This window comes from Canis lupus, chromosome 1 (assembly GCF_011100685.1).
Source record: "Canis lupus familiaris isolate Mischka breed German Shepherd chromosome 1, alternate assembly UU_Cfam_GSD_1.0, whole genome shotgun sequence".
In the NCBI taxonomy this organism is placed as follows: domain Eukaryota; kingdom Metazoa; phylum Chordata; class Mammalia; order Carnivora; family Canidae; genus Canis; species Canis lupus.
In genome coordinates, this window is record NC_049222.1 from 95,408,385 (window position 1) to 95,434,152 (window position 25,768).

At 38.4% G+C, this 25,768-nt stretch overlaps 1 protein-coding gene across 2 annotated transcripts in view; it reads right to left on the reverse strand.

Annotated features, from left to right (window-relative positions):
• LOC609770 (contactin-associated protein-like 3) overlaps positions 1-25,768 on the reverse strand; it is a 190,422-nt gene that overhangs the window by 159,415 nt on the left and 5,239 nt on the right. For both annotated transcript variants that reach the window (XM_038527282.1, XM_038527281.1), the window contains exon 2: positions 1,139-1,249. In XM_038527282.1, the coding sequence (XP_038383210.1) occupies positions 1,139-1,249 (111 nt within the window). The remainder of the gene's footprint in view (positions 1-1,138; positions 1,250-25,768) is intronic.

Below are 25,768 nucleotides of genomic sequence, written 5' to 3' on the forward strand. Positions count from 1 at the left end.
GGATCCTGGGATCGAGTCCTGCATTGGGCTCCCTGCAGGGAGCCTGCTTCTCCCTCTGCCTGTGTCTCTGCCTCTCTCTATCTCTGTGTCTCTCATGAATAAATAAATAAAATCTTTAAAAATAAATAAATAGATAAAATTTCACTTTCTGAATTAATAATTCACCAAAAAAGTTAACCTATCCCTTTAAAAAGGTAGTAAAACATTTGAGTTTGTATGTATTAGCTTATTCAATCCATTGAACTATTATTTGTGCAAAAGAAAAAGTAACTGAGTCAATGACATTCAAGGAGCAAGAATGAGTAAATATCTCTTCAAAAAGTAATCCATTATTGCCCTTCCTACACATACAAAGGGAATCTATTTTTAACAGATGCCTTCCCTCGGGCTCCTCCCAGGCCAGCTCCTGGGATGAAGCTGTTTCCCCATCACTCTCCTAAGGCAGCTTCCCATCTCACTGATGCCAGTGACTTGTTGGGTGTCCCTCAGCACCCGTGACATTGGCCCATCCATTTGTTGGTTTAGCTACTCATGATACCTATTCTTGACTAGTCACTCGTCCATAGGGTGCCCTAAAGCTAAAAAAGGGTGATAAATTAGGAAATAATCTAGAGCGTCCAATAATCTCCTTCTGATTTGAATCTCATTGATGATCATTTGCTGTCCATCAACAGGGAAGGGAGATGTCAAAACAAACAAAAAAGATTAAAGAAGAAGGAAGGGAAGAAACAAAATGTTGAACTGCTTCTTCATTTTCTTTTTTTTTTTTAATTTTTTCCTTCTATTCCTACCATATAGAGATATAAATTGGAAAGGCAGGTTTTTTTTTGTTTTTGTTTTTATTTATGATAGTCACACAGAGAGAGAGAGAGAGGCAGAGACTCAGGCAGAGGGAGAAGCAGGCTCCATGCACTGGGAGCCTGACGTGGGATTCGATCCCGGGTCTCCAGGATCGCGCCCCGGGCCAAAGGCAGGCGCCAAACCGCTGCGCCACCCAGGGATCCCTGCTTCTTCATTTTCATTAAACTGCAATATAATTACTTTGTGAACCGTAAGAATGAATATTAAGTAAGAATGATAATTATTCTCCCTGAGAAAGAATCATGATGGATCAAGGACAATACGGTATCGGACTCACCATCTCTGCGATTAAGACTTGCAAAGCCCGGGCCGTGGCTGCTGGACAGCTCCGAAGAGCTGCTGAAGGCTTCTCGCGGCAAGGTGGATGCCAGCGCAGCATCACAGTTATCTGTGCAGAAAATACCAAGTTCCGGTTAACTCCCTGCTCAAGGCTTGTGTTCTTCTCCCCCTCCCTTCCTACTTCCTTCCTCCTCTTCCTCCTCTCCTTCCTTCTTTCCCTCCCTTTTTAGTTAACAGGCTAAGAAAATGCTAGAACCTGTGGCAACCATCAGTCTTGGTCAGAGGTGTGTTAGTAAATGCTAACAACAGGCTCTTAAAGAAAATAAAAGCCCTGACTGGTAGCATTTGCCATCTTCTATGGTGTATGTACTCCCATCGTGGCCAATTACAAGCTGTCAGTGTGATATCACCAAGCATGGGACTGAAAAGAGACTCACACATGTTCACACCATTAGACAGTATTTCCAGCCTACAGATCCAAGACACTGAAATAAACTCAAGAGCACAGATAATAGCAAGATGCCATGAAATAGAGTAATGAGTGGTGAGTTTGGAGAACTTACCTTTGTTTTTAACATGATTTATTTCACTGTAACTTTCTATAATTTAATCTTTAATAATGGCTGTATTTTAACAACTGGCTTACAAAATTCATGAAAAGTTAACGATTGGCTCTTGCCAACTGTTAAAAGTTGGTTGCAGCCCACTGCCCCTCAATGGAAGAACTATCAGAAGAATTTCCTTTGAAATCAGGAAAAAGACTTTAATAGGCATCACTGCTTCTGTTGAATGCTGCTCTCAAAGTCCAATCAGGATATAAGAGAACATTTACAAATTAAAAGCATAGAATTGAAAAAAAAAAAAAAAGCAAATGTCATCACTTTCAGATGATACGACTGTAGAGGTAAAAAATCCAAAAGTAGCTAATTGACTGGCTTAATAGCTCCATATCCCAAAAACTGATTTCACTTTAAACTCTAGCTGGGGTTAGACGATAAATTAAATAGAATAGCAAATAATAACAAAACACATAAAGTATCTAAGAATGAATCTTAGGAAACTGTGCAAAACATAATAATGGAAAAAAACATAACGGGGATTATTATAAAAGCTATATTGAAAGACATTAAAGCAAAACTGCGTAAAATACAGCCTCCAGTAATCACAGACAGGAAGACAGCATGTTTAACATCTCAGCCACCCCCAGTTTGATCTAAAGATTCATTTAGAAGTCCAATCAAAAGCCCAAGAGAATTTTTCAAGGAAATTGAATCGGGGAAACCATGACTTGGAAATTCATAACATGGGGTAGAGACACGATTTAAGGAGTCTGGGAAGACTAACAGAAAAACCACATCTTTATGTTCATCAAACCTTTAGCAAAAATTCAGTATTTTCTTTAATCATGAGCAGCAACAGATCACAGCATTTTGAGTAGTGCCCATGCATTTGATTTGTTACCATCATAAGTTAGAGGTACTCATAGCAATCATTGTCATGGATATCTAGAAATATAGTTGATGCTCCTCGTTATTTCAAAATAATAGCATTTATTCAACTCACTACTAGATTTTGTTATTTAATGTACTTAATAGCTAAGGAGACATTATATAACAATTTCTAATTTATTGATATCAGCACATCACTGTAATTGGCATATACATATACAAATATGTAATGCATTCACAACCATTGCTCTGAGAAGGGGACACAGGCTTTGGCACAAGGAAGGCCCAGGAAGCCCCTGTGATGGGGGTCAGGCACTGAAGCACCAAGCTGTTGAGTTCATATTGGGCTATTATTAGTACTTCAGGACATTCCAGAGGAGGGATGTTGTCTACAGTTAGTTCATGGTCAACTGAGCAAACTTGAGTGTTAGGTTAGAAATCTCTCAGGAGTGCCAGCATGTTGAGCAGACCATGAATGCAGAGGGGTCCTGGGACCTCACCGCCAACTTGAAGTCACACAGAAGACTGAGAGCAAGAGAAGATTATTCCCATTAACTGTGTGTCTTTGGAAGCCTGCTCTCTTCCCAGCCCTGGCCCCACAAAATTTCCTTTAGGGGTCTGTCCCCATGCTGCCCCCTCGTCTCTGTTGCTCACACGGTTGTTGTCCTCTCACCACTTATGGTCTCCTCTTAAGTTGGAAACTGATGAGAACCTAGCACAGATTTTGGAGCTGAACTTGGGTGGGGTTGGCATTTGACAGCTTGCCTGCTCTTGGGGTGTCACTCACCCTTCCCTAAGCCTCGGTTCTCTCTGATGATATTTCTTTTTTTTTTTAAGATTTTTTTTTTATTTTTTATTGGTGTTCAATTTACCAACATACAGAATAACCCCCAGTGCCCGTCACCCATTCACTCCCACCCCCCGCCCTCCTCCCCTTCTACCACCCCTAGTTCATTTCCCAGAGTTAGCAGTCTTTACGTTCTGTCTCCCTTTCTGATATTTCCCACACATTTCTTCTCCCTTCCATTATATTCCCTTTCACTATTATTTATATTCCCCAAATGAATGAGAACATATAATGTTTGTCCTTCTCTGACTGACTTACTTCACTCAACATAATACCCTCCAGTTCCATCCATGGTGGGTATTTGTCATTTCTAATAGCTGAGTAATATTCCATTGTATACATAGACCACATCTTCTTTATCCACTCATCTTTCGATGGACACCGAGGCTCCTTCCACAGTTTGGCTATTGTGGCCATTGCTGCTATAAACATCGGGGTGCAGGTGTCCCGGCGTTTCATTGCATCTGTATCTTTGGGGTAAATCCCCAACAGTGCAATTGCTGGGTCGTAGGGCAGGTCTATTTTCAATGGGAAATCATGCAACTGGACAGTGAAGAGATACACAACTGGACGGTGGGGATTCTCACAATTGTACAATGAAGAGACACACAACTGGACAGTGGAGAATCACACAACTGTACTATGGTGGTATTGTCTAATTATACAATGGGGAGCCAACTCCCACAACTGCACAGTGGGGAGTTACACAACTAGGCAATGGGAGTCACACAGCAGTATGGCAAGGAGTCATATCACTGTACAATGGGACTCATACACTAAGAGGATTGCTAAGGATTACAAGTATTTGCTTTTATTATTCTCACTATGGTAATATAAGGCAACACTAACTAAGTTCCTTCAAAATATCTTATAAAGACATTTTCCCCCTACAAAGATGGAAAAGGAAGGATTTAAAGTTCTAAACCATATTGTCATTTTTTATTCTTTCCTCAAAGAAGGCATATGAAGCTTAGTCTTTAAAAAGTAGTAGTAGTAGTAGTAGTAGTAGTAGTAGCAGCAGTAGTAATCTTTGTGTTGCAATCTTTCTTTGGAAGAACAATTTATAAAATTTATTTTAAAATGATAATTTTCAGGCACCTGGGTGGCTCAGTCAGTGAAGCATCTGCCTTCAGCTCAGGTTGTGATCTCAGGGTCCTGGGATGGAGCCTCACATCTGGCTCCCTATTCAGTGGGGAGTCTGCTTCTGCCTCTGCCCCTTCTCCTGCTTGTGTTCTCTCTCTCTTTCTCTCATATACTCTCTCTCTCTCTCTCTCTCTCTCTCTCAAATAAGCAAATAAATAAGTAAATAAATAAATATCTAGAATGACAATTTTCTATCTAACCCTAACTTAGAGGCTTTAAAGCCTGTGTTCCAATTTATTCCAACATTGTAAAAGTTGAGGATATGTGTGGTCAAAAACAAGGTGGTCACATTCTATAAGGCATCTGGAGAGGAGTGGTTCTGGATTTTGACAGTGTTTTCTAGGCATTCAGTGTGTTTCTAACTAAATTTAATGCATGTAAGGTGAAGGCTCAGGAGTCATCCTGAACTTCCATTAACTATTGTTTTCAATCTGAAATGTCTATATTTTCTGCTAAGATTCCTGAAGCAAAAATTGTCAAGACCCAATTTAATTTTCTTTTTCTGGCATCATTATAAAACTTTTGAATCCCACTAAGTGAATACAATTCTTATGAATAATCTAATACATATTATTTCTATCCAAAAAAAAGATGATTCCTGAAATGTTTCAAAGATACAAGAATTATTCACAAATTGTGGTTTTTAGCAAGTGAGATGGCAAAATAATTTTAAAGAACCACTATTTATCACTTAGAGGGAAAAGCAAGTTGAGTACAAATAATAAGCTTATGAGAATTAACTTATGAAGATAGACAGAGACTATTACAGCTAAATAAGCTAAAGCAACTTTATTCCCCTTCCTAATAACCACTCATATTAATGAGAGTGATTCTATGGAATAATCTTAATTTTGAAAAGCACTGATCCTTCAGTGGTTCAAATGTACTCAAAGTGAGGTTCTCAAAACAGCTTAAGAATTCTAAAGGCAAAGTGATGGTCCGTTGTCATGTGTTTGGAGAAAAAAAAATACACCACAATTGTTCATGATTTATATATGACTCAGATCAAAGTGCCAGGGACACCTTTGTGTGCATTCTGATATAATTCATATTTATGAAATACTCAAACCTTGTCTCACTAGTTGTACCTATTACAATGCCATTTTAATCAAAAGCCTATTATACATCTTACCAAAAGAACAGCCTTAGACTGAGATTATAAAACAATATATCAGCTTCTTTTTCTCAAAATTATATATATATTTTTTCAGGTAAATTCATTTACCACTGAAGCTATCTGGACCTGGTGTAGGCCCTCCAGTTGAGTGAATTCATACTGGTAATATTTCCTTTTCTTAGATCAAAGCATTTATAAAATGTTTCACAGATTTTTGAGCAAATTTTAAATTACAAAATAGTATATTCCAAATGCTGAATCCAAATGGTAGAGAAGATGTAAATGGGCAAATATTTGTTAATAAAAAGAGCTTCCTGCCTAATGACTTGTCTTTGAACTTCCAGAAAATGTGCAACTTAAATACATGAAATCACTTTTGAAAAAGTCTTCTTGTTAGAGCACAAGTCAATAAAATTGAAAATAAGAAATCAGTGCAGAAAATCAAAAAAGCCAAAAGCTGGCTCTTTGAAAAGATCAGTAAAAGGTTCTAGCCAGGTTAGCTTAAAAAAAAAAAAAAGAAAGGAAAGGTCACAAATTATTAATATCAGAAATGAAAGAAACAGCATCACTACAGATCCCATGGACATGACATGAAAATAAAGAAATAATATGGACAACTCTATGTCCACACATTTAATAATCTAGGTTATATGGACTAAAAGATACAATCTGCCAAATTCACACAAGAAGGAAAACAATCTATATAGGCCTACATCTATTAAAGAATTTGAATCTATAATTAGTAACCTTCCAAAACAGAAAACACCAGGTCCAGATGGCTTCAGTGGTAAATTCTACCCAACATTAAGGAAGAAATTTTCCAAATTCTCTACAAATTCTTTCAGAAGATAGAAGCATAGGGAATACATTCCAATTCATTTTATGACAACTGAATTATCCTAATACCAAAACCAGTCATAGATATTACAAGAAAAGAAACCTATAGACCAATACTTCTCATAAACATAGATGTAAAACCCTCAACAAAATATTAGCAAATTGAATCCAACAATGCATAAAGAGAATTATACACCATGAACAAGTGTAATTTATCCCAGGTATGCAAGGCTGACTCAACATTCAGAAAGCAATTAATGTAATCTACCGCATCAATGGGCTAAAGAAGAAAAATCACATGATCACATAAATAGATGCAGAAAAAGTATTTGACAAAGTCCAACACCTATTTGTGGTCAAAACTCTTAAACTAGAAATAGAGGAGAACTTCTCCATCTTGAAGAAGAATACCTACTGAAAATTTATAGTTAAATCGTACTTAATGGTGAGAAACTTGAAGTTTCCCCACTAAGATCAGGAACAAGAAAAGGATGTTCCCTCTCCTCATTCCTTTTCAACATCCTACTAGAAGTCTTTAATTAATGCAATTAGACTAGAAGAGGAAATAAAAGGGATACAGATTGAGAAGGAAGAAATCTCTGTTCGCAAATGTCATGATCATCTATGTAGAAAATCCAAAAGAATTAGCTAAAACAAAAATTAAAAACAGAAACCTGAAACTAATAAGAGATATGGCAAGTTGGCAGGATATAAGGCTAATAAACAAAAGTTGATTGCTTTCTTTATATATCAGTAATGAACAGGTTGAAGTTGAAATTAAAAACACAACACCAAAATTAAATACATACATACATACATACATACACACACAATACCACTTACATTAGCATCCAAAAATACGAAACACTTGGGCATACATCTAAAAAATATGTACACTATCAATACAAAACACGGATGCATAAAATCAAAGGACTAAATAAATAGAGAGTCTATATGCAAGGAAGATTCAATATTGTCAAGATGTCAGTTCTTCCAATTTGGTCTATAGATTCATGGCAATTGCAATCGAAATCCCTGCAAGGTATTTTGTGGATATCAAGAAACCAATTCTAAAGTTTATGTGGAGAGAAATAAACAACCAAGATTAGCCAACACAGTATTAGGGGTGGAGGACAGACACCACCTGGCTTCAAGACCTACTATAAAGACACAGGAGTCAAGACAATATGGTTTGGGAAAACGAACTGACAAATAGAATAGAATAAAGCCCAGAAGTGGGCCCAAACAATATAATCAACTGGCCTTGGACAAAGGAGCAAAAGCAATACAATGGAGCAAAGATGGTCTTTTCAACAAATGGTGCTGGAACAACTGGACGTCCACATGTAGAGTCATGAATCTACACACAGATTTTTCACCTTTCACAAAATGTCTCAAACAGATCATAGATCTAACAGTAAAGTACAAAACGATAAAATACCCAAAAAGATGGCACAGGAGAAAATCCAGATGCTCTGTATTGGGCAATGACTTTTTTAGATTAAAACACAAAAGGTACAATCTATGAAAGAAAGAATTGATAAACTGGCCTTCATGAAAGTTAAAATTTTCTGCTCTGCAAAAGACACTGTCAAAAAAAATGAAAAGACAAGTCACAGACTGGGAGACAATATTTGCAAAAGATACATCTGACAAAGAACCATTCTCCAAAATATAAAAATAACTTTTCAGCTCAACAATTAAAACAAACCCAACTCCATTTAAAAATTGGTCCAAAGACTTCCAGGGACTTCAATAAAGAAGATGTGCAGATGTCAGATAAGCATGTAACAAGAGGTTCCACATAATAGGTCATCAGGGAAATGGAAATTAAAACAATGAGATACCAGGAAGCCTGGGTGGCTCAGCGGTTGAGCGCTGCCTTCTGCCCAGGGCGTGATCCTGGAGACCCGGGGTTGAGTCCCACGTCGGGCTCCCTGCATGGAGCCTGCTTCTCCCTCTCCCTGTGTCTCTGCTTTTCTCTCTCTCTCTCTCTCATGAATAAATAAATAAAATCTTTTTTTACTAAATAAATAAATAAATAAATAAATAAATAAATAAATAAATAAAACAATGAGATGCCACCACACACCTATTAGAATGGCCAAGCCCTGAAACACTGCCAACATAAAAATCTGGCAGGGATGTAGAGCAACAGGAACTCTCACTCATCGCTGGTGGGAACACAAAATGGTACGATCTTCTTGGAAGACAATTTGGCAGGTTCTTAAAAAACTAAATATACTCCTACCATGCATTCCAACAATTACACTCCTTGGTATTTACCCAAAGGAGTTGAAAACTTATGTCCACACAGAAACATGTGCACACTGTTTATAACAGCTTTACTCGTGAATTGCCAAAACGTGGGCTCAAACAGAGTGTCCTTTAGTAGGTGAATGGATAAAGAAACTGTAGCACAACCAGACAATGGAGTATTTTCAACACTAAAAAGAAATGAGCTATCAAGCCACGAAAAAACATGGAGGAACCTTAAATGCATGTTACTAAGTGAAAGAAGCCAATCTGAAGAGGCTACATACCGTTTGATTCCAACTATATGACATTTTGGCAAAAAGCAAAATTACAGAGACAGTAAAAAAGATCAGTAGTTGTCAGTGTTTAAGAGGTAGACAGGAATCAATAGGTGGAACACAGGGCATTTTTAGGGTAGGGAAGCCACTCTGTGAGACACTGGGATGGTAAATACATGTCTTTATACATTTGGCAAATCCCATAGACTATACAACACCAAGTGTGATCCCTGATATAAATCATGAACTCTGAGTAATAATGACATGTCAAGATAGGTTCATCAGTTTGAACAAATGAAGCGCTCTGAGAGTGGCTGTTGATGATAGGTGAGGCTGCACATGTATGCCGAAAGGGGGGGAATAGGAAATCCCTGTACTTTCTGCTTAATTCTGCTGTGAACTTAAAACTGCTCTAAAAATAATGCGCACTAAAAACAACTTTCTTTTTATCAACAACTGAGGATTTACTTAAGAATAAAGTCTATGAAAAAAAAAAGAATACAGGCCATGATTCAAATAACTACCTTAAGAAAAGACATAAACACTTAATCTTCACATTGATTCTATTCCAGCTATATGTTAAGAAGCCTCTTTGTGAAATTTAGCTCTAGCACTTGGCCTGGCAAATGAAAAAAAAAAAAAAAAAAAGTCTACTCCTTCCTGGTTTTAAAATAATGCAAAACTGCATGACTTCCAAACCTCAGAAGATTCAGAGCTCTGGAAAGAGAACTGTTTCAGTTTTCTCACAGGTTTCCCTCCTTCCACAGCCTCCTTCCACAGGAGCCAAGGATTTGGACTTGTTTGAAAGGCAACATTTTAATAATCCCAATTATTATCCACCAAGGTCCCTGAAAACTTATATTCAGCAAAAACCACGGATACCCAATGGTGACTGTGATTCCAGCATTACAACTGGTGCCATTTTAATGAATCATCCTGCCTCTCATTTAGGATCAGCAGTTTTCATAAAAAAAAAAAAAATAAATAAATAAATATTTATCTTTATTTCCTCAGCTTCTAGTGCAGTGCCTGGCACATGGTAGGCATCTGATAAATGTGTGCTGAATTAAATTGGCCACAAGTTGGAGAAGAACTTTCTTCAATCTCCATATCTAAGTTATATTTCATCCGTGACATGTATTGAGCTAACAACATGGAAACAGCCCAACTCATCCTGATAGGAAAAGCACGCAGTCTTCATTTCCAGGCTGAGGCAGGTGACAGTGGGACACAGGTTAACAAGGGTGGAGAAGAGAGGGCCGCACCAGCACAAGGGAACTGTGCAGGAAGCATTCGTTTCAGGTGACATTCTTGTTCCTGCTTTAAAACATCAGTAACAGCCAGGGGCCCACCACACTCAGATACTTCTCAGGAAGAACTCACAAATGGAAAGAACAGAACATCTCTGCATTCCAAGAAAGGAACATCTCCAGATGTGTCAAGGTTTGCACAATTCTGTGCAATAGAGTTCAGGGGCAAACAAGCATAGCAATAGTTTCTTGGACACTGATGCCCAAGAGACCTACCTTCCTATATGAAGTTTCATGGTTTATGGGGCGGGGTGGCAGGGGTCCTGAAGCTGTCTGCCAAGGACTTTCCGAGGCCCCAGACAGGACCCGCTGATCCCTTACATCACTGAGCATCTGTCACCAAACTGAACGCCAGGAAAAAGCAGCGGGGGCATTTTAAAAATTAGCATTCTCCCCACCCCTGCAATTCTGATTTAACAGGGGTGTTTTACCTTGAGCCCCACCAAACCAGGTATTTCAGATACAATGGAGGATACTCCTGCACTCAAGGCAGACACCCTCTGCTCTTCAGGGGAGGAAGCGCACACCATACCTGCAGGGCACGGCAGAGTGGCTCAACGGTAGCCACCTGTCTTCCCGTGAGCAGCCCGGGCATCCCCATGGTGTTCTGTGCTTAGCGTTTAAACCAGTAGGGGCGACTTGGCAGTGTAAGGGACACAATTCCAAAAATCTGAAACCCTGGGGCACCTGGGTGGCTCCGTGGTTGAGCTTCTGCTTTTGGCTCAGGGCATGATCCTGGGGTCCTGGGATCAAGTCCCGCATTGGGCTCCCTGCAGGGAGCCTGCTTCTCCCTCTGCCTGTGTCTCTGCCTCTCTTGGTGTGTCTCTCATGAATAAATAAATAAAATCTTAAAAAAAAATCTGAAACCCTATCAAACTTGACCCAGAAGGACACACTTGGGAAGTCAGCTATTGACTCACATGAGTATTGACTTTGCCCTAAACATTTAGTTTAAAAATATTTTAACTATCCATAGCTCATTGGTTGGAGAACTGCCTTGCTTGCACGTAAATATGAGATGTCCATTTCAAGGGGCAAAGTCTAATATCCCACAAGCTATGCTCATATTGTTAAAATGGTCACAAGGCAATCAAGTGTGCCTGCTTTTAATTTTTCTGTTCATACATTGTTCACATGAATTACCAAAATACAGTAATTGCCATAAAACCACAGAGCTTCAGTCTATAAATGTTGCTTCTACATAAGCTGCTTTGTGGAGCAATACCTAATAAATATTTCTTGAGGGAATAAATAATTTATTTTGAAACCGCAAATTTTTTAAGTTTCTCAATTTTCTCCACCAAAAGTTTAGAAAGAAAATTATTTAATTCCCTCTCTACTATATGATTGTAAAATGATTGAAAACCACAGTGCAACGTTTTTAAAGACTGATGATGAAACACAAAAGGAATTAGATGGTCATTTATATTTTGAAGAATGTTTCTCCTGAAAGTCCAGATGGCTTTTTTAAAGAACTTACAAAAATTTAACAGAACAAAAAACAAAACAAAACAAAACAAAAAACAATCCTAACAGTGTACTATCTTATTTGATCCATAAATATTGTAACAAATAGTTGAATTTTTAGGACAAGACTTAGGTGACATGAGAACTTTTTACTCTATCTTGGAAAGAATATCTGATCTTTGGGCATTTTCAGTGGAAAGAATTTAAAATTGATAAAAACAAAATAACTAACATATTCCCAAGCTAAAGACTCACTGCTTTATAGGAATGAGAAACAGAATACATGCCATTGCAAAGAAATGTGTATTTTGTGCTTTAAATAATCAACTGGAGGTTTCAAAAAGCTTTTGGGACTGCAGATGAAAGTCTGGCCACAAGCTTTGTTTTGTAATTTGGATTCACTTGCCTTTTGTTTTCTCTCCCCTCTCCCTCCCATCCTCTCCTTCCTTTCTTCCTCTCTGCCTCCCTTCTTTCTTCTGAGAGTCAACAAGGGATAGTTGTTCAAAACAGGTGCGTAGTTGGTGGCAGCGTGTACAATCAATCCATTCCAAGCACGAGTATTTATTTGTTCATGACCCTTCCACAAAATGCTGGGGTTTTTTCCATTTTGTTGAAGGGAGAAAAACACAGGGCAGTAATTTCTCTGTAGAGTTCCAAGGAGGAATACAAATACAAGGAGGGAACAAAGGAGGGTTTTTATATTATGGAATTTGTTATCTTCCGGAATTTTGATGATACTTAAAGTTTCAACCATTCACTCACAGTGTAGTATTTTCTGGTAGAACCCGCTGAGGTGCCAGTACGCTGCAGCATTGCTGTTTAATGTAATGTTTACCTAAAAATTATTTAAATTTAAATGGTAACAGTTCACTGAAAACTTGGGTCTCTGCCAAAAAAATTTCCATAGAACAATCATTTTGTTTAATTGTTCATGTTTATTCAAAACTAGAGGCCACTGCTGTTACACAAGTGGAAAATCCAATCATTTTTAGGAAGCATGTGTATGCATGTGTGTGTGTGTGCGTAAACGTATATCAAGTAAATGCAAACTTAGATTACCATTGAATAAAGTAGTACATTTTCAGATATCTCGTTAGACACATCTATAAAGATAACATATCTATTTGTTGTAATTTTCATAGGGTGTAACTAAACATTTCTTTAAAAAATTTACCCGCAGAGGGTGGGTTTTTCCTACTCCTCTACTAACCTTCCGAGCCATGCTGATATATTGCACTCATGTCAAAAAGAAGGGGAAATGTATAAATGTTCAGCAGCAAGTAGAAATTTAAAATTCACAGCATGTGCTGAATGATACCATGTATAGATACTGCCTTTTCTTTTATAAACCTGACTCTATATCTGCACCGCAAAAGCATTATATAAGACCACAGAACTTAAAATTAGTTTATAAAAGATACAAATCCGCTAACCTCGGGGAACTCTAGATTTTAACAGAAAAACGCATGAGAAAATCCGATGTCTTATTCTATTTTAAAATACGGGAAATAGCTCAAGATTTCAGACAGCCATAGAAAAAAGGTCTCCGTAATTTATCAGCAATAATTGCTGAAACTTAATAACTTCATAAGTATACTAGTAAAGTGTTACGAGCACAAATTAAATTGTGCCACCCAAATCCACCCATGATGCCAAATGTCATACTTAGAGTTATTGCTGTAACTCTAACAGCAGTCCATAAGAAAAGGAGATTAGATGAAAATTCCTACACACTTAAAGGATCCCATTCACCTGTTCTCAAATATAAACATATTTCCTTTGTTTTATCATGAATACTCTCAATATCAGAGACGAATGAATAAACGTATGATCATATTAAAACATGAAACAGAAAAACATGACTTTTTCCTAGAGGAGGAAATTGCACGATTTTGAACAGCATGCAAAATATCATATTTAATTCCTTTTCCACTGATTATCCTTCTATTTTTAACACAATGCTTAATCCTACTTTTTGAACAATGCCTAAGGCGAAATTTTACTTATTTCCCAAAGAATATTAGCAAGAGCTTACTCTCCCTTGTCATCCTCCCTACTCATGACTGTAAATTTCTAGTGAAAAAGTTATTTTCCCTCATAACGTGTATTTATTTCTGCTTTTCCTTTTGTTTCTGATCTTACAGCTCTGAAGAAGTCAAATAAGCTCTTATTCCATTATAGCAAATCAGCTTACATCATTATCTTTGGTGACCAAAACCGGGACTGTGTTTCCCTGTTTTTCCCATTTCCACAATTTTTTTAAAGATCTTATTTATGTGTTTGACAGACAGAGAGCACATGCAAGCAGGGGGAGCAACAGAGGGAGAGGGAGAAGCAGACTCCCTGCTGAGCAGGGAACCCGACAACACAGGTCTCGATCCAAGGATCCTGGGATCATGACCTGAGCCAAAGGCAGATGCTTAATTGACTGAGCCACCCAGGGGGGCCCCCTATTTCCACAATTTTCACTTGACAATTTCCATTATTGTGCTCCATTTATTTAACTCAGAACAACATGAGCTTCTGTAATTGAAACACATTATTCTTTTTCAATTTTAGGAAATTTATTTTTATGTTAATAATTCTTTGAAATTCATTGGAACTGGGTTTTTTTAGTCAAGTAAAAATGTAAATATTCTATATGTATTTGAAAGCCTGAATATTACTGTCCAATGTAATACATCCCCATAAAATAGAAGCTGGAAATAATTTATTCAAATTGCTATATCCTTATCACTTCATTATATTTTATTTGTCTATTTTACCCAAAGCTTTCTTTTCTTCTCCTCTCTTTTTCTGTTTTCTTTTGAACAGATTGAAATCTGCCCCTCACCTATTCCATTTTTTTTTTTATTCTACTGGTTTGGAATGTAAACTTCCTATTACATATCTTCTTACATATTCTTCTTGTGGGCCTCCTTAAAATTTTACACTGCATTTTGGTTAACAATTTAACAAAGCCTACAATTAAACAGATTTTAATTCCCTCCACAAAATAATGCAAAAATTGTAGAATGCTTTATGTCTGATCACCCCTTCCCATGTATTTTCAGTTGTTCATATAGATTTATCTTGTCCTCTTTCTCCATTCCACCAACTACACACCAATGTTATACATACAGCTTTAAAGTTACTTAAATGTGTAATCATATATGCACACTAGTGGGGCATCTGGGTGGCTCAGGTGGTTAAGTGTCTGCCTTTGGCTCAGGTCATGATCTCAGGGTCCTGGAATGGAGCCCCACATCAGGCTCCCTGCTCAGTGGGGAGCCTGCTTTTCGCTCTCCCTCCGTTCCTCCTTCAGCTCATGCTTTCTCTCTCTCTCTCTCTCTCTCTCTCTCTCTCTCTCAAATGAATACATACAGATCATATGCATATGCACACTACTAGATTCTCACCTCTCATACTGCCCTCTATAATCATTTCCTTTCTTGTGAAACTTATCCATTAACACACCTTTAGTGAAGGTTTGTTAGTCTTTAACACTCTTGGTTTTGATTTTTTCTATGATGACTTTACCTCACCTTCATTCTTGAACCATAAAGTCAACAAGTCTATAATTCTTGGTTGGCAAGTATTCAGTCTCACAAACTTAACAGTTCATGTCTTTGTTTTTATTGCTTGTTATTCCTGTCTCAGGCTGTTCTTATCAGCTTCTCTTGACTCTGCTGTTTGACAGTTCCAACATAAAGTGTTATTGTGGGTGGAAATTTCCTTTTATTTGTATTTACTATGGATTTGAGAGTCTTCCTGAATCTAAATATTGGTGACTTTTCAATTCTGGGCAATTTCTATAGATTCTCTTAAGTGTTTCTTTCCATATCTTCTCCTTACAGAACTCCTTCAGATACAGAGATCTTGTTGCATTCTTCATCCTGCCCCTGAGTCTGGCTTTCATATTTCCTGCCTCTCTGTCTCTCTATGGAACATACTGGTTATTTATTCCATGACTGTCTTCTAATTTGCTAAGCCTCTCTCCACCTGTGTCTAATCTGCCATGTCAGCAGCCACTGAATTCTCTACCCCAGTGATAACAAATTTCACTTCTCAACACTGTTCTTTTTCAATTCTGCTTGACCATTTTGATCATGTTATTCTTTACATTATTCTCATTTTTTATTTCCTTACACATATGCAATAAATTGTACATTCTAAATTGATTTCAATTTCTACATTTATTTTTATCTGATTGTACAGTTTCCTATTTCTTCTGATTTTCCCTCATGGTTTTTGTCTCTCCTATATGTTTTATGTTTATTTTTATTGTAAGCATGTATTTCCTGGGCATGAATCCATGAGCCTAGATGATTTCAGAAGCAAAACACATTCAACAGGAAGACAAGACATGAGGAGACAGAACTGGAGGAAGATGAAGGAGGTGTGAAAGCCCTGGTGGAAGAATGCCAGTGCAATGAGGTGGCTGTAGTCCAGGGTCAGTTAAAGGAGGGGATGAAAGCAGTGAGTGAAGAGAAGGGACCTTTCAAGGAGTGTGTGTGTGTGTGTGTGTGTGTGTGAGAGAGAGACAAACAGAGACAGAGAATCAGAGATGTGAGAAAATATATGAAAGCTTTACCACAGAAAGTAATATCATCTTTAGAAAGATTACTCTGGGGACACCTGGGTAGCTCAGTGTTTGAGCCTTTGGCCCACAGTGTGATCCTGGGATCTAGGATCGAGTCCCACATCAAGCTCCTTGCAGGGAGCCTGGTTCTCCCTCAGCCTGTGTCTCTGCCTCTCTCTTTCTCTTTCTCTCTCTCTGTCTCTCATGATAAATACATAAAATCTTTTAAAAAAACAAAAAAGAAAAATTACTTTGGCTGTAGGATAAAATGGATTAGAGGGAGATAAGCTGGTGACAGGGAAACCATGGAGACAAATATAGCTTATAAAGTCCCAGAGATATGGAGGATTTGAATAAGTCAATGCTGGAATTATTGAAGAAAAGGGAACAGAGACAAATTGAAGAGAGTTAACTAAACATAATCTTTCAGCATCAAGCAGTAATGCCCCCTCTCTAAGGATCCACACTAGTGTCTTCATATCCATTCTAATTGAGACTGCATCCCATAGTACACGCAAATATGTTTGGCTTGGAGACTAACACTTACTTAACAATCATAAAAGATGAACAATCTGTGTTGATGACCAGATGCTACATATCCTAGAAAACTTCCAAAAAATAGCTAGATAACAAGTAATATCAGTTGCAAGAGCATGTTATCTTGATCTGGGGACTCCTTCTTGGCTAATGGAAAAAATATATTAAAAAATTGAAAGAAGTTTAAGATTAAACTGGTTAATGACAAGTTAATCCAAAGAGCTAAATCTAAGGAACTTTATTATTTACAGAGATACATTACAGAGAGCCAAAACATACCAATGTACTATACAAGTTTCTGAGACTGTACTATAGTCTTCTTTTTAATATTCTTATTATGTAATACTATCTTAACCTTCCATTATAGTGATAATATTTTGGATAATGAAAATGCACAGTACAAATGTTTTTCCTTAAAATATTGACTATCTCATTATTCTCCCAGGATCATGGACTAAGTCACATTTCTGATTTTATACTTGAGATCAACAGGAGCATAATGGCTAAATTTTACTAAGGATTTGATGTTTTGGGCAATATTTACATACATTAATTAATGTAATCTTTTCAGCAGCTCTGTGAGATAGGTCACTATTATACTTGTATTTTTTAGAGATGAATAAACTGAGACACAGCAAGAATAAGTAAATTACTTAAGGTCACACAATGGACTAGCAGAATTCCCATCCAGGCATTCCCATCAAAACTACCTCACCCCTAATTATATGATCATCTCAACAGATGTAGAAAAAGCACTGGACAAAATTCAACACCTGTTTATAACAAAAACTTTCAACAAAGTGGGTTTAAAGAGAACATACCTGAACATAATAAGGCCATACATGAAAAACCCACAGTTAGCATCATACTTAATTGTGGAAAACTGAGGTTTTCCACTAAGATTAGAAACAAAACAAGGATGTCCACTCTTGCCACTATTATTCAACATAGTACTAGAGGTGCTAGCTATAGCAATCAGATAAGGAAAAAAATAAAAGGTATCCAAATTGGCAAGGAAAAAGTAAAACTGTCACTATTTGCAGATGACATGATACAATAGATAGAAAACCCTAAAGATTCCATTAAAAAACTATTCCAACTAATAAATTGATTCAATAAAGTTACAGGATACAAAATTCATAATCAAAAATCTGTTGCACTTCTATACACAAATAACAAAGTAGAAGAAAGAGAAATTAAGAAAATAATTCCATTTTCAAATGTACCAAAAAGAATAAAATACCTAGAAATAAGCTTAACATAAGTGGTTAAAGACCTGTACTCTGAAACCTATAAAACATTGATAAATCAAATTGAAGATGACACCAAAAAATATCTCATGCTCATGGATTGGAAAAAATCATATTGTTAAAATGTTATATACTCAAAGAAATCTACCAATTTATGCAATCCTAATAAAAATGCCAATAGTATTTTTCACAAAACTACAGCAAATAATTCCAAAATTTATATGGCACTTCAAAACACTAAATAACCAAGATAATCTTGAAAGAGAAGAAGAAAGCTGGAGGTATCACAATCCATTTCAAGATACACTGCAAAGCTATAATAACCAAACAGTATGGTACTGGCACAAAAACAGACACATAAGTCAATAGAAGAGAATAGAAAGCCCAGAAATAAACCCATGATTACAGTCAATCAATCTACCACAAACAAGGCAAGAAAGAATATACAATGGGAAAAGAGTCTCTTCAATAAATGGTGTTGGGAAATCTGGACAGCTACATGCAAAGAATGAAACTAGACCACTTTCTTACACCATACACAAAAATAAACTCTAAGTTAATTAAAGACCTAAATGTGAGAGCTGAAACCATGAAACACCTAGAAGAGAACATGGGCAGTAATCTTGGACATCGAACCTAGCAACATTTTTCTAGATATATCTCTTGAGTCAAGGGAAATAAAAGCAAAAATAAAACAGTCCAGATTACACCAAATAAAAAACTTCTGCACAATGAAGGAAACCATCAATAAAATGAAAAGGCAACCTACTAAATGTAAGAGAATATTTTCAAGTACCGGATAAGGGCTTAAGTTCCAAAATATATAAAGAACTTATAAATAAATAAATAAATAATCAGATTAAAAATGGGCAGAAGACCTGAATAGACATTTTTCTGAAGAAGACATACAGATGGCCAACAGACACATGAAGTGATGCTCAACATCACTCATCATCAGTGAAATGCAAATCAAAACCACAATGAAATATCACCTCACACCTATCAGAATGGCTAAACTCAAAAAGACAAGAAATAACATGTGTTGGTGAGGATGTGGAGAAAAAAGAACCCTCATGCATTGTTGGTGGGAATGTAAATTGGTGCATCCACTATGGAAACAGTATGGAGGTTTCTCAAAAAAAAAAAAAAAAATGGCTGAGTTGGTGGCTGAGTTGGTGGCTGAGTTGGTTGAGTGTTTGACTCTTGGTTTTGGCTCAGGTCATAATCTCCTTTGTGAGATGGAGCCCTGTGTTGGGCTTCATGTTCAGTGGAGAGTCTTCTTGGGATTCTCTTCCTCTGCCCCTCTCCAGTTTATGTTCTCTCTCTCTCCCTCAAATAAATAAATAAATAAATCGTCTTTTAAAAATTAAAAATAGAAAAACTGTATGATCTAGTAATTCTATTACTGGATATTTACTCAAAGAAAATTTAAAAACTAATTCAAAAAGATATATGTACCCTCCATGTTTATTGTAGCATTATCCACAATCGCCAAGATATGGACATAACCTTACTGTCCATCAATAGAGGAATGGATAAAGAAGGCACAAAGAAGATGTGGTACATTATGTATATATAATATATTACATTATATATATTACATTATTATATATTATATATACTACATTATTATATATACATTATATATATATAATGGACTACTACTCAACCATAAAAAAGAATGAAATCTTGCCATTTGTGACAACATGGATGAACCTAGAAGTATTATGCTATGTGAAATAAGGCAGACAGAAAAGACAAATACCATATTTCATTTATAGGTAGAATCTAAAAAATAAAACAAAAGCAGGAAGAGACCCATGAATACAAAGAACAAACTGGTGGTTGCCAGAGGGGATGGGCAAAATGGGTGGAGGGCGGTGGGAGGTACAGGCTTCCAGTTACAGAATGAGAAGTCATGGGCTGCAAGGCACAGCCTAGGGAATGGCCATTGGTATTGTAACTGGGTTGTATGGTGACAGATGGTAGCCATGCGTCTAGTAAGCATAGCATAAAGTGGAGAGTTGTCCAATCACTGCTTTGCACACCTGAAACTAACATCACATTGTATGCCAACTATACTGCAATTAACCTCCCCCTCTCACCTATCTGGAAGTGTGTTCCATGACTTCACCACATTTGTTGAATTTTGTAGTTTTATGCTACTTATTTGAAAGAATGCTGCTGGAATCGTCCTCATCCACAGTGCCCCACTATATAATTCTGAAAATAAAATTAGAAACCATTTTCATTTGAAAACAGAGATAGAAAGAAGAAAGAAAGAAAGAAAGAAAGAAAGAAAGAAAGAAAGAAAGAAAGAAAGAAAGAAAGAAAGAAAGAAAGAAAGAAAAGAAAGAAGAAAGAAAGAAAGAAAGAAAGAAAGAAAGAAAGAAAGAAAGAAAGAAAGAAAGAAAGAAAACAGAGATATTCTTTAGATCTCATCATGCCCTTGAACCAGCCCGTCATAAAAATTTTCAGTAACAACAACTGGTTTTGTTCTCAGAAATCCCCCAGCCCAGACCAAGGGTGTCAAGGTCTAAGACCACAATGGGAGCTTCCTCTTGGCGTAACAAGTTACAAAACAGAGTCCACGGCCGCCACACCAGAGACAGCTGTGACTCAAATGAGTTCAGCCTCCTGGCTGTCCAGGCCTAGACATCCACACTGAGGTGCAATGGCCATCTGTCTGCCTGCCTGACCTCTGCCTTGTTGTGTAGCCAGCCTTCCCCACTTGGATCACGCTGCTTCAAGCCTCTAGTTGATGAACCAGGATTCTGGAGAACTCCAGTTACACAATGCTCCCAGGCACCTCTAATTCAGACCCTGAATATGGAGCCTGGCTCAGACTTGATCAAAGATCTCCCTAGACACAGACATCCTGTGGTAATGGCCCCTGCCTAGAGGCCTTCTCTTCTCTGCTCATTGGTCCTGGATCATGCCTCTGACACCTGGCCTTTTCAGCGCACCCTCAGGGGCTCCCAGCAGCTTTTGCAACATACTCCATGCTTCCTATCAAAGCCTCAGGCCAGAAATTATGTCATGCATTTTGCTACGAAAAGAAAAGGAAACAATCAAAATCAGCCAGTGGATCTTTTCATGGACAAACGGTGAGCTCAGGGATACTCACATAAAAATTAATTTTTTATTAGGCTACCTGCACAATGATCATAAAACACACATGAGGATTCCCCATGTCTTCCATATACTTTCAAAATAGCATGTTTTCCATATATTAATTTCTTCTTTTCTTGGTAAATACTCACTGAGTGCCAACAGCAGAGCTGTAGGGACAAATAAATGTGATTCTGTTTTCAGGAACTTTAAAATCTAATGAAGGAGGGATACACGTAACCAACCATCTGTTACATGAAGCAGATAAGAGAATGAAAGCCAGTGCTTTCATAATAGATGTTAAACTAATTACCTAAGTGGATGGCGCATTTCACTTTCTTGTCAAGATGATGCAGCCAAGGCACCTGGTCAAGGACCAAGTCCAGTCACTTGCTGGCTCCACCCCTGGTCAGCCAGAGGGCCACCCCCTCCTGTCACAGACCCTGGGTAAGAAGAGTCACACAACACAGCAGAGACAAGGCAAGTCAGATGTGCAGATCTGGCTGGATGTGTGGGGAATGAGAATCATTCACCTCTTTACTTAGTCAACAGCCCACTATCTCTCAGAACCACCCCTGTCCCCTCAAGGAGTCCCTGCTTTCTTGGAGCTTGGAATAAGGGAATGAGCAAATAAGTCAGAGCTCCCTGCTTCAAAGTGATAAGGGCCAAAGTCCAGGGAGGGGAAAGCATCCTCTCCAGCAGTATTGCTGGGCAGCTTGACCTCAGTCATGGGGCTGCCAGACAGGACACTGCCAGAGCATCAGGTCAACACGGGAAGCCAGAGCTGAAGGAGGAAGAGAGGCCAACCCTCACGGCACAGCATCTCCATCCTTGCCTGAAATGAAATGATATGTGCGCTGACAATTCCCTTTTTGGTGGAAGTCCATTCGATTGGGTTTTCTGTCACTTGGAGCTGGAAGGGGCTTGCCAGTAGCCTAATCCTTACATTGCCATTTCTTATTAGTCTACATACAAAATCAAGCAACCACTGAGTTCCGAGAAGCGTTCCTGTGGGCAGTGCTACTGTCTCTTTCTCACTGCCACCCTCCCACTCAGTCCTGAGCCCACCAGCAGCAGTGAAGGAGGAGGGATAACTTTCTGGCCAACCCAATCCATGCAAGTCAACCCAGTCAGTCATTTCTAGACGATGGAAGAGGAAGATGCTCATAGAGGCTCTGGGAATGAGGGTACGATGGATGCAGGGGAATGTCCAGCCTCATCCCTGGAGAACAGGGCCACAATCAATGACCTAGGTGTCTTTTTCATGTTAAAGCGCACTCTAGCCTCCCACTCCCTCTTGCCTCACCTTGCAACAATACTCACAAGGGAAAGGCCCTTTTTTCTTCTAGGTATATATGCAACCTGTCCTCCAGCAAGTGAATCCCACCACTTACAGAACTTAGAACGTGTAAAAATCAAACATCGGTAGTGATGTAAATTTCCCAAAGATCAGGTTTTCAGGCTCGCTAAAGTAGAGCAGGAGTTCATCATGACAAAGAATTGTAAATTCTTACTATCGCAATTTTATTATTATGATCTAGAAAACCAACACTGTTTTCTTCGCCTTGCGCTATAATTCAGAATAGATCCTTTGACTTTCCCTAACAAGGAATTTACTCTGATATCTGCCAACTCTATGTTCCACATCTGCAAAAACTTTTTTCAGAAATTATCCTTATACTTTAAGAAAGCCTAGAATAGGGGCAGCTGGGTGGCTCAATCAGTTGAGCAATGGACTCTTGGTTTCGACTCAGGTCATTTATCTCAAGGTTGTAGGATCAAGCCTCGTGTCACGTTCCATGCTGAGCGTGGGGTCTGCTTCAGATTCGCTCTGTCCCTCCCCTCGCATGCCCTCTGGCTCTTTCTCTCTCTGTCAAATAAATAAATATTTTTTAAAAAGAAAAGAAAGCACAGAGTAATTTGGTGTTTGCTCCCTTAAACTCTCTAAAATACACCTTAAACTCTGTGACTCACCCTCCTTGAGTCCTCCAGTTTTTTAAACTCTTACCAATGCCTGCACGTCCTACATCATACAAAAGGATATGCTTTGGAATGTCAAAGCTCACGGGGTTTCTTATCAGAACTTCCACGAATCAACGCAACGTTGCAAAGAAGCCCCAGAATCACAGACACACAGCAGCAGGCTCGCTTGGTGACAGTACACAGCTACTCATTTTTCTTTTCATGTTGTAATACTGTTACTGTCGCCAGGCTCCTATTTGCAAGTTTTAGACATCAAAAACACAACACATGTAAAGCTAAATCCATAATCTTGATAATCTCCAACCATTTGAACAGATGTCTATAGACATGTATTATTTTCTTTTTTTTTTTTTTGACATGTATTATTTTCCTTAAATCTGCCAAATCTGAGACCTTAAAATAGATCCTGGTTCTTTAAATATTTTCTTCCTTAATAGAAGTTGTGATTAAAGTGACTTTCTTTGAGCTGAATCAAATTATTGCATTATTTTTTAAAGCTAATTGGGGTCTTTCTCCTGTATCTGCTGGCCTTTAGATGAAAACTCTACCTGCCATCTTTAGGACACTATTCCCAGGGACCAGGATAGGGTAGGGGCTGCGGGTTCAGATCAGCTGTATACCAGGACAGGGAACACAGCACCTCAGGCTTGAGAAGGCAACGGTGTCAACTGGGACAGGATGGATATCAGATTTCCTGACTGCTCATATGCTCAGAAATCCAAACTGGAGCATATCCATTTTGTACAATAGTTGATGACAAATGACTCGATTCCACATAACTGGATTGCCACCTCAGCCACCGTGAGCCTGGGTTTGTAATGACTGACGGTGCTCCTAACCCCATGAGCTCTCTCCCCATCCACATCCTGAGGACACGCAAGCACACGTCCCAGCACACAGAGGTCACTGTGCCACCCCTGCTGTCAATTCACCACTCCCAGAAACAGCACACTTAGCTCAACTTTATCAAGCTCTCTGGTTGCCTGGGGATGCATAGATGTTAAAATAAAAAACTAATTAGAACCGTGAGTCCTGCCGGCAGTGCCTAATTTAATGTCTCGAGGCAGCCAGGCACTCCTGCTGTCATCCAAGCTTGTAATTGCCCCGCTGGCTCACAAGCTCCAGAGAAATCTTCTGCTGGGCCTTGAACACCCCAAGCAATGGGATGCCACTGACAGGAGCAGATGCGGCACAAGGTCTCAGCCACAGCGTCCAGGGGCTGCCCGAGGTTACCGACCCACCACAGGTTGCAAACAAGATGCGCCAGCCCCATCTCCAGTGGCCCAATGAACATGTGGCACAGAAATCCCTTCTCCATGAGCGACAATCACTAAATTAGCTGATGGAACCACAAGTGATAGGGTCCCTAAAGGCCACATCTCAATAAAACTCGGGCTGACATAAATTTCAGTATCTGACACACTGGTTATCATATTCCCTGAAGGGCACATCCAAGAAAAATTCCACTTTCCAGTTCAAGTAGCAAACTTTTCCATGTTCCTCTCCCTGAGTTAGCTATAACTAACACACCCACCGTGAGTATCTTATCCAGGGTACTGCCCAGAAGAGACACATTACACCAGTTTTTCTCCTACTACTGTGCTATCAGGCAATAAAAGCTCCGTTGTTACCATTTGTACCTGGAAAAAAAAAACATCAATTCAACCTGTAACATCTTAGTGTCTAAGCCGTGATCAACAGTAAATGACCAAGTCAGCCATGGGGGCGTTATTCTGAATAATTAAACAATCATGTGGGCCTCTTGAACAATGCTTTGTGTAATGGTAATAGGTCACACTGTCATACTCCTTTTTGCAATATTTACAAGTTGTGTGTAATTTTTCTTAACACCGGATAAAAGACAATTCTAAAGCATGTAATCCCACGCCATAGAGCTCAAACAAGGAATAACAAGCATATCTATTTTGAAGGAACATATTACCTTTGGTCTAATGCCTTTCAGAAATATGCTGACATAAATAGTTCAGTTTTTATAGGTTATTCAGCACAAAGCACCCAATGCCTAAAGCAATCGGCACACACGGTGGGCCACAGGTGGCAGGTAGAGTGGGCACCTTGCAGAGGTCACTCTGAAGAATTTTGTATGTGGAAGCCAAGCCTTTCAAGCCTCTAAAAAGTAAGTGGGGAGAGACTCTTGGATCTATCATTTCCAAATTGTCTGAGCTACTTTATACTATTATATTCAAAGTCTAATTTTGACTTAAGGGAGAAGATTCAACTTAAAATTTGCTCAGTTAATTGAGATGTTTCTGTTAGTGATTATGTCCTTTATGAAGTACTTTTGCATGATTTGAGTGTTTTTTTTTTTTCCCAAATCAACTCAAAGCAGATTTTCATGACCTCCAGTCCCCACCCCAAAATACCCCCTTCCAGGCCTGGGAGGGTCACTAATGACATATCCTTGGCTCATTTTGTTTGCTTTTGCTTAAACAGTCTCCCAAAATCGTATGCTTGAACAGAAT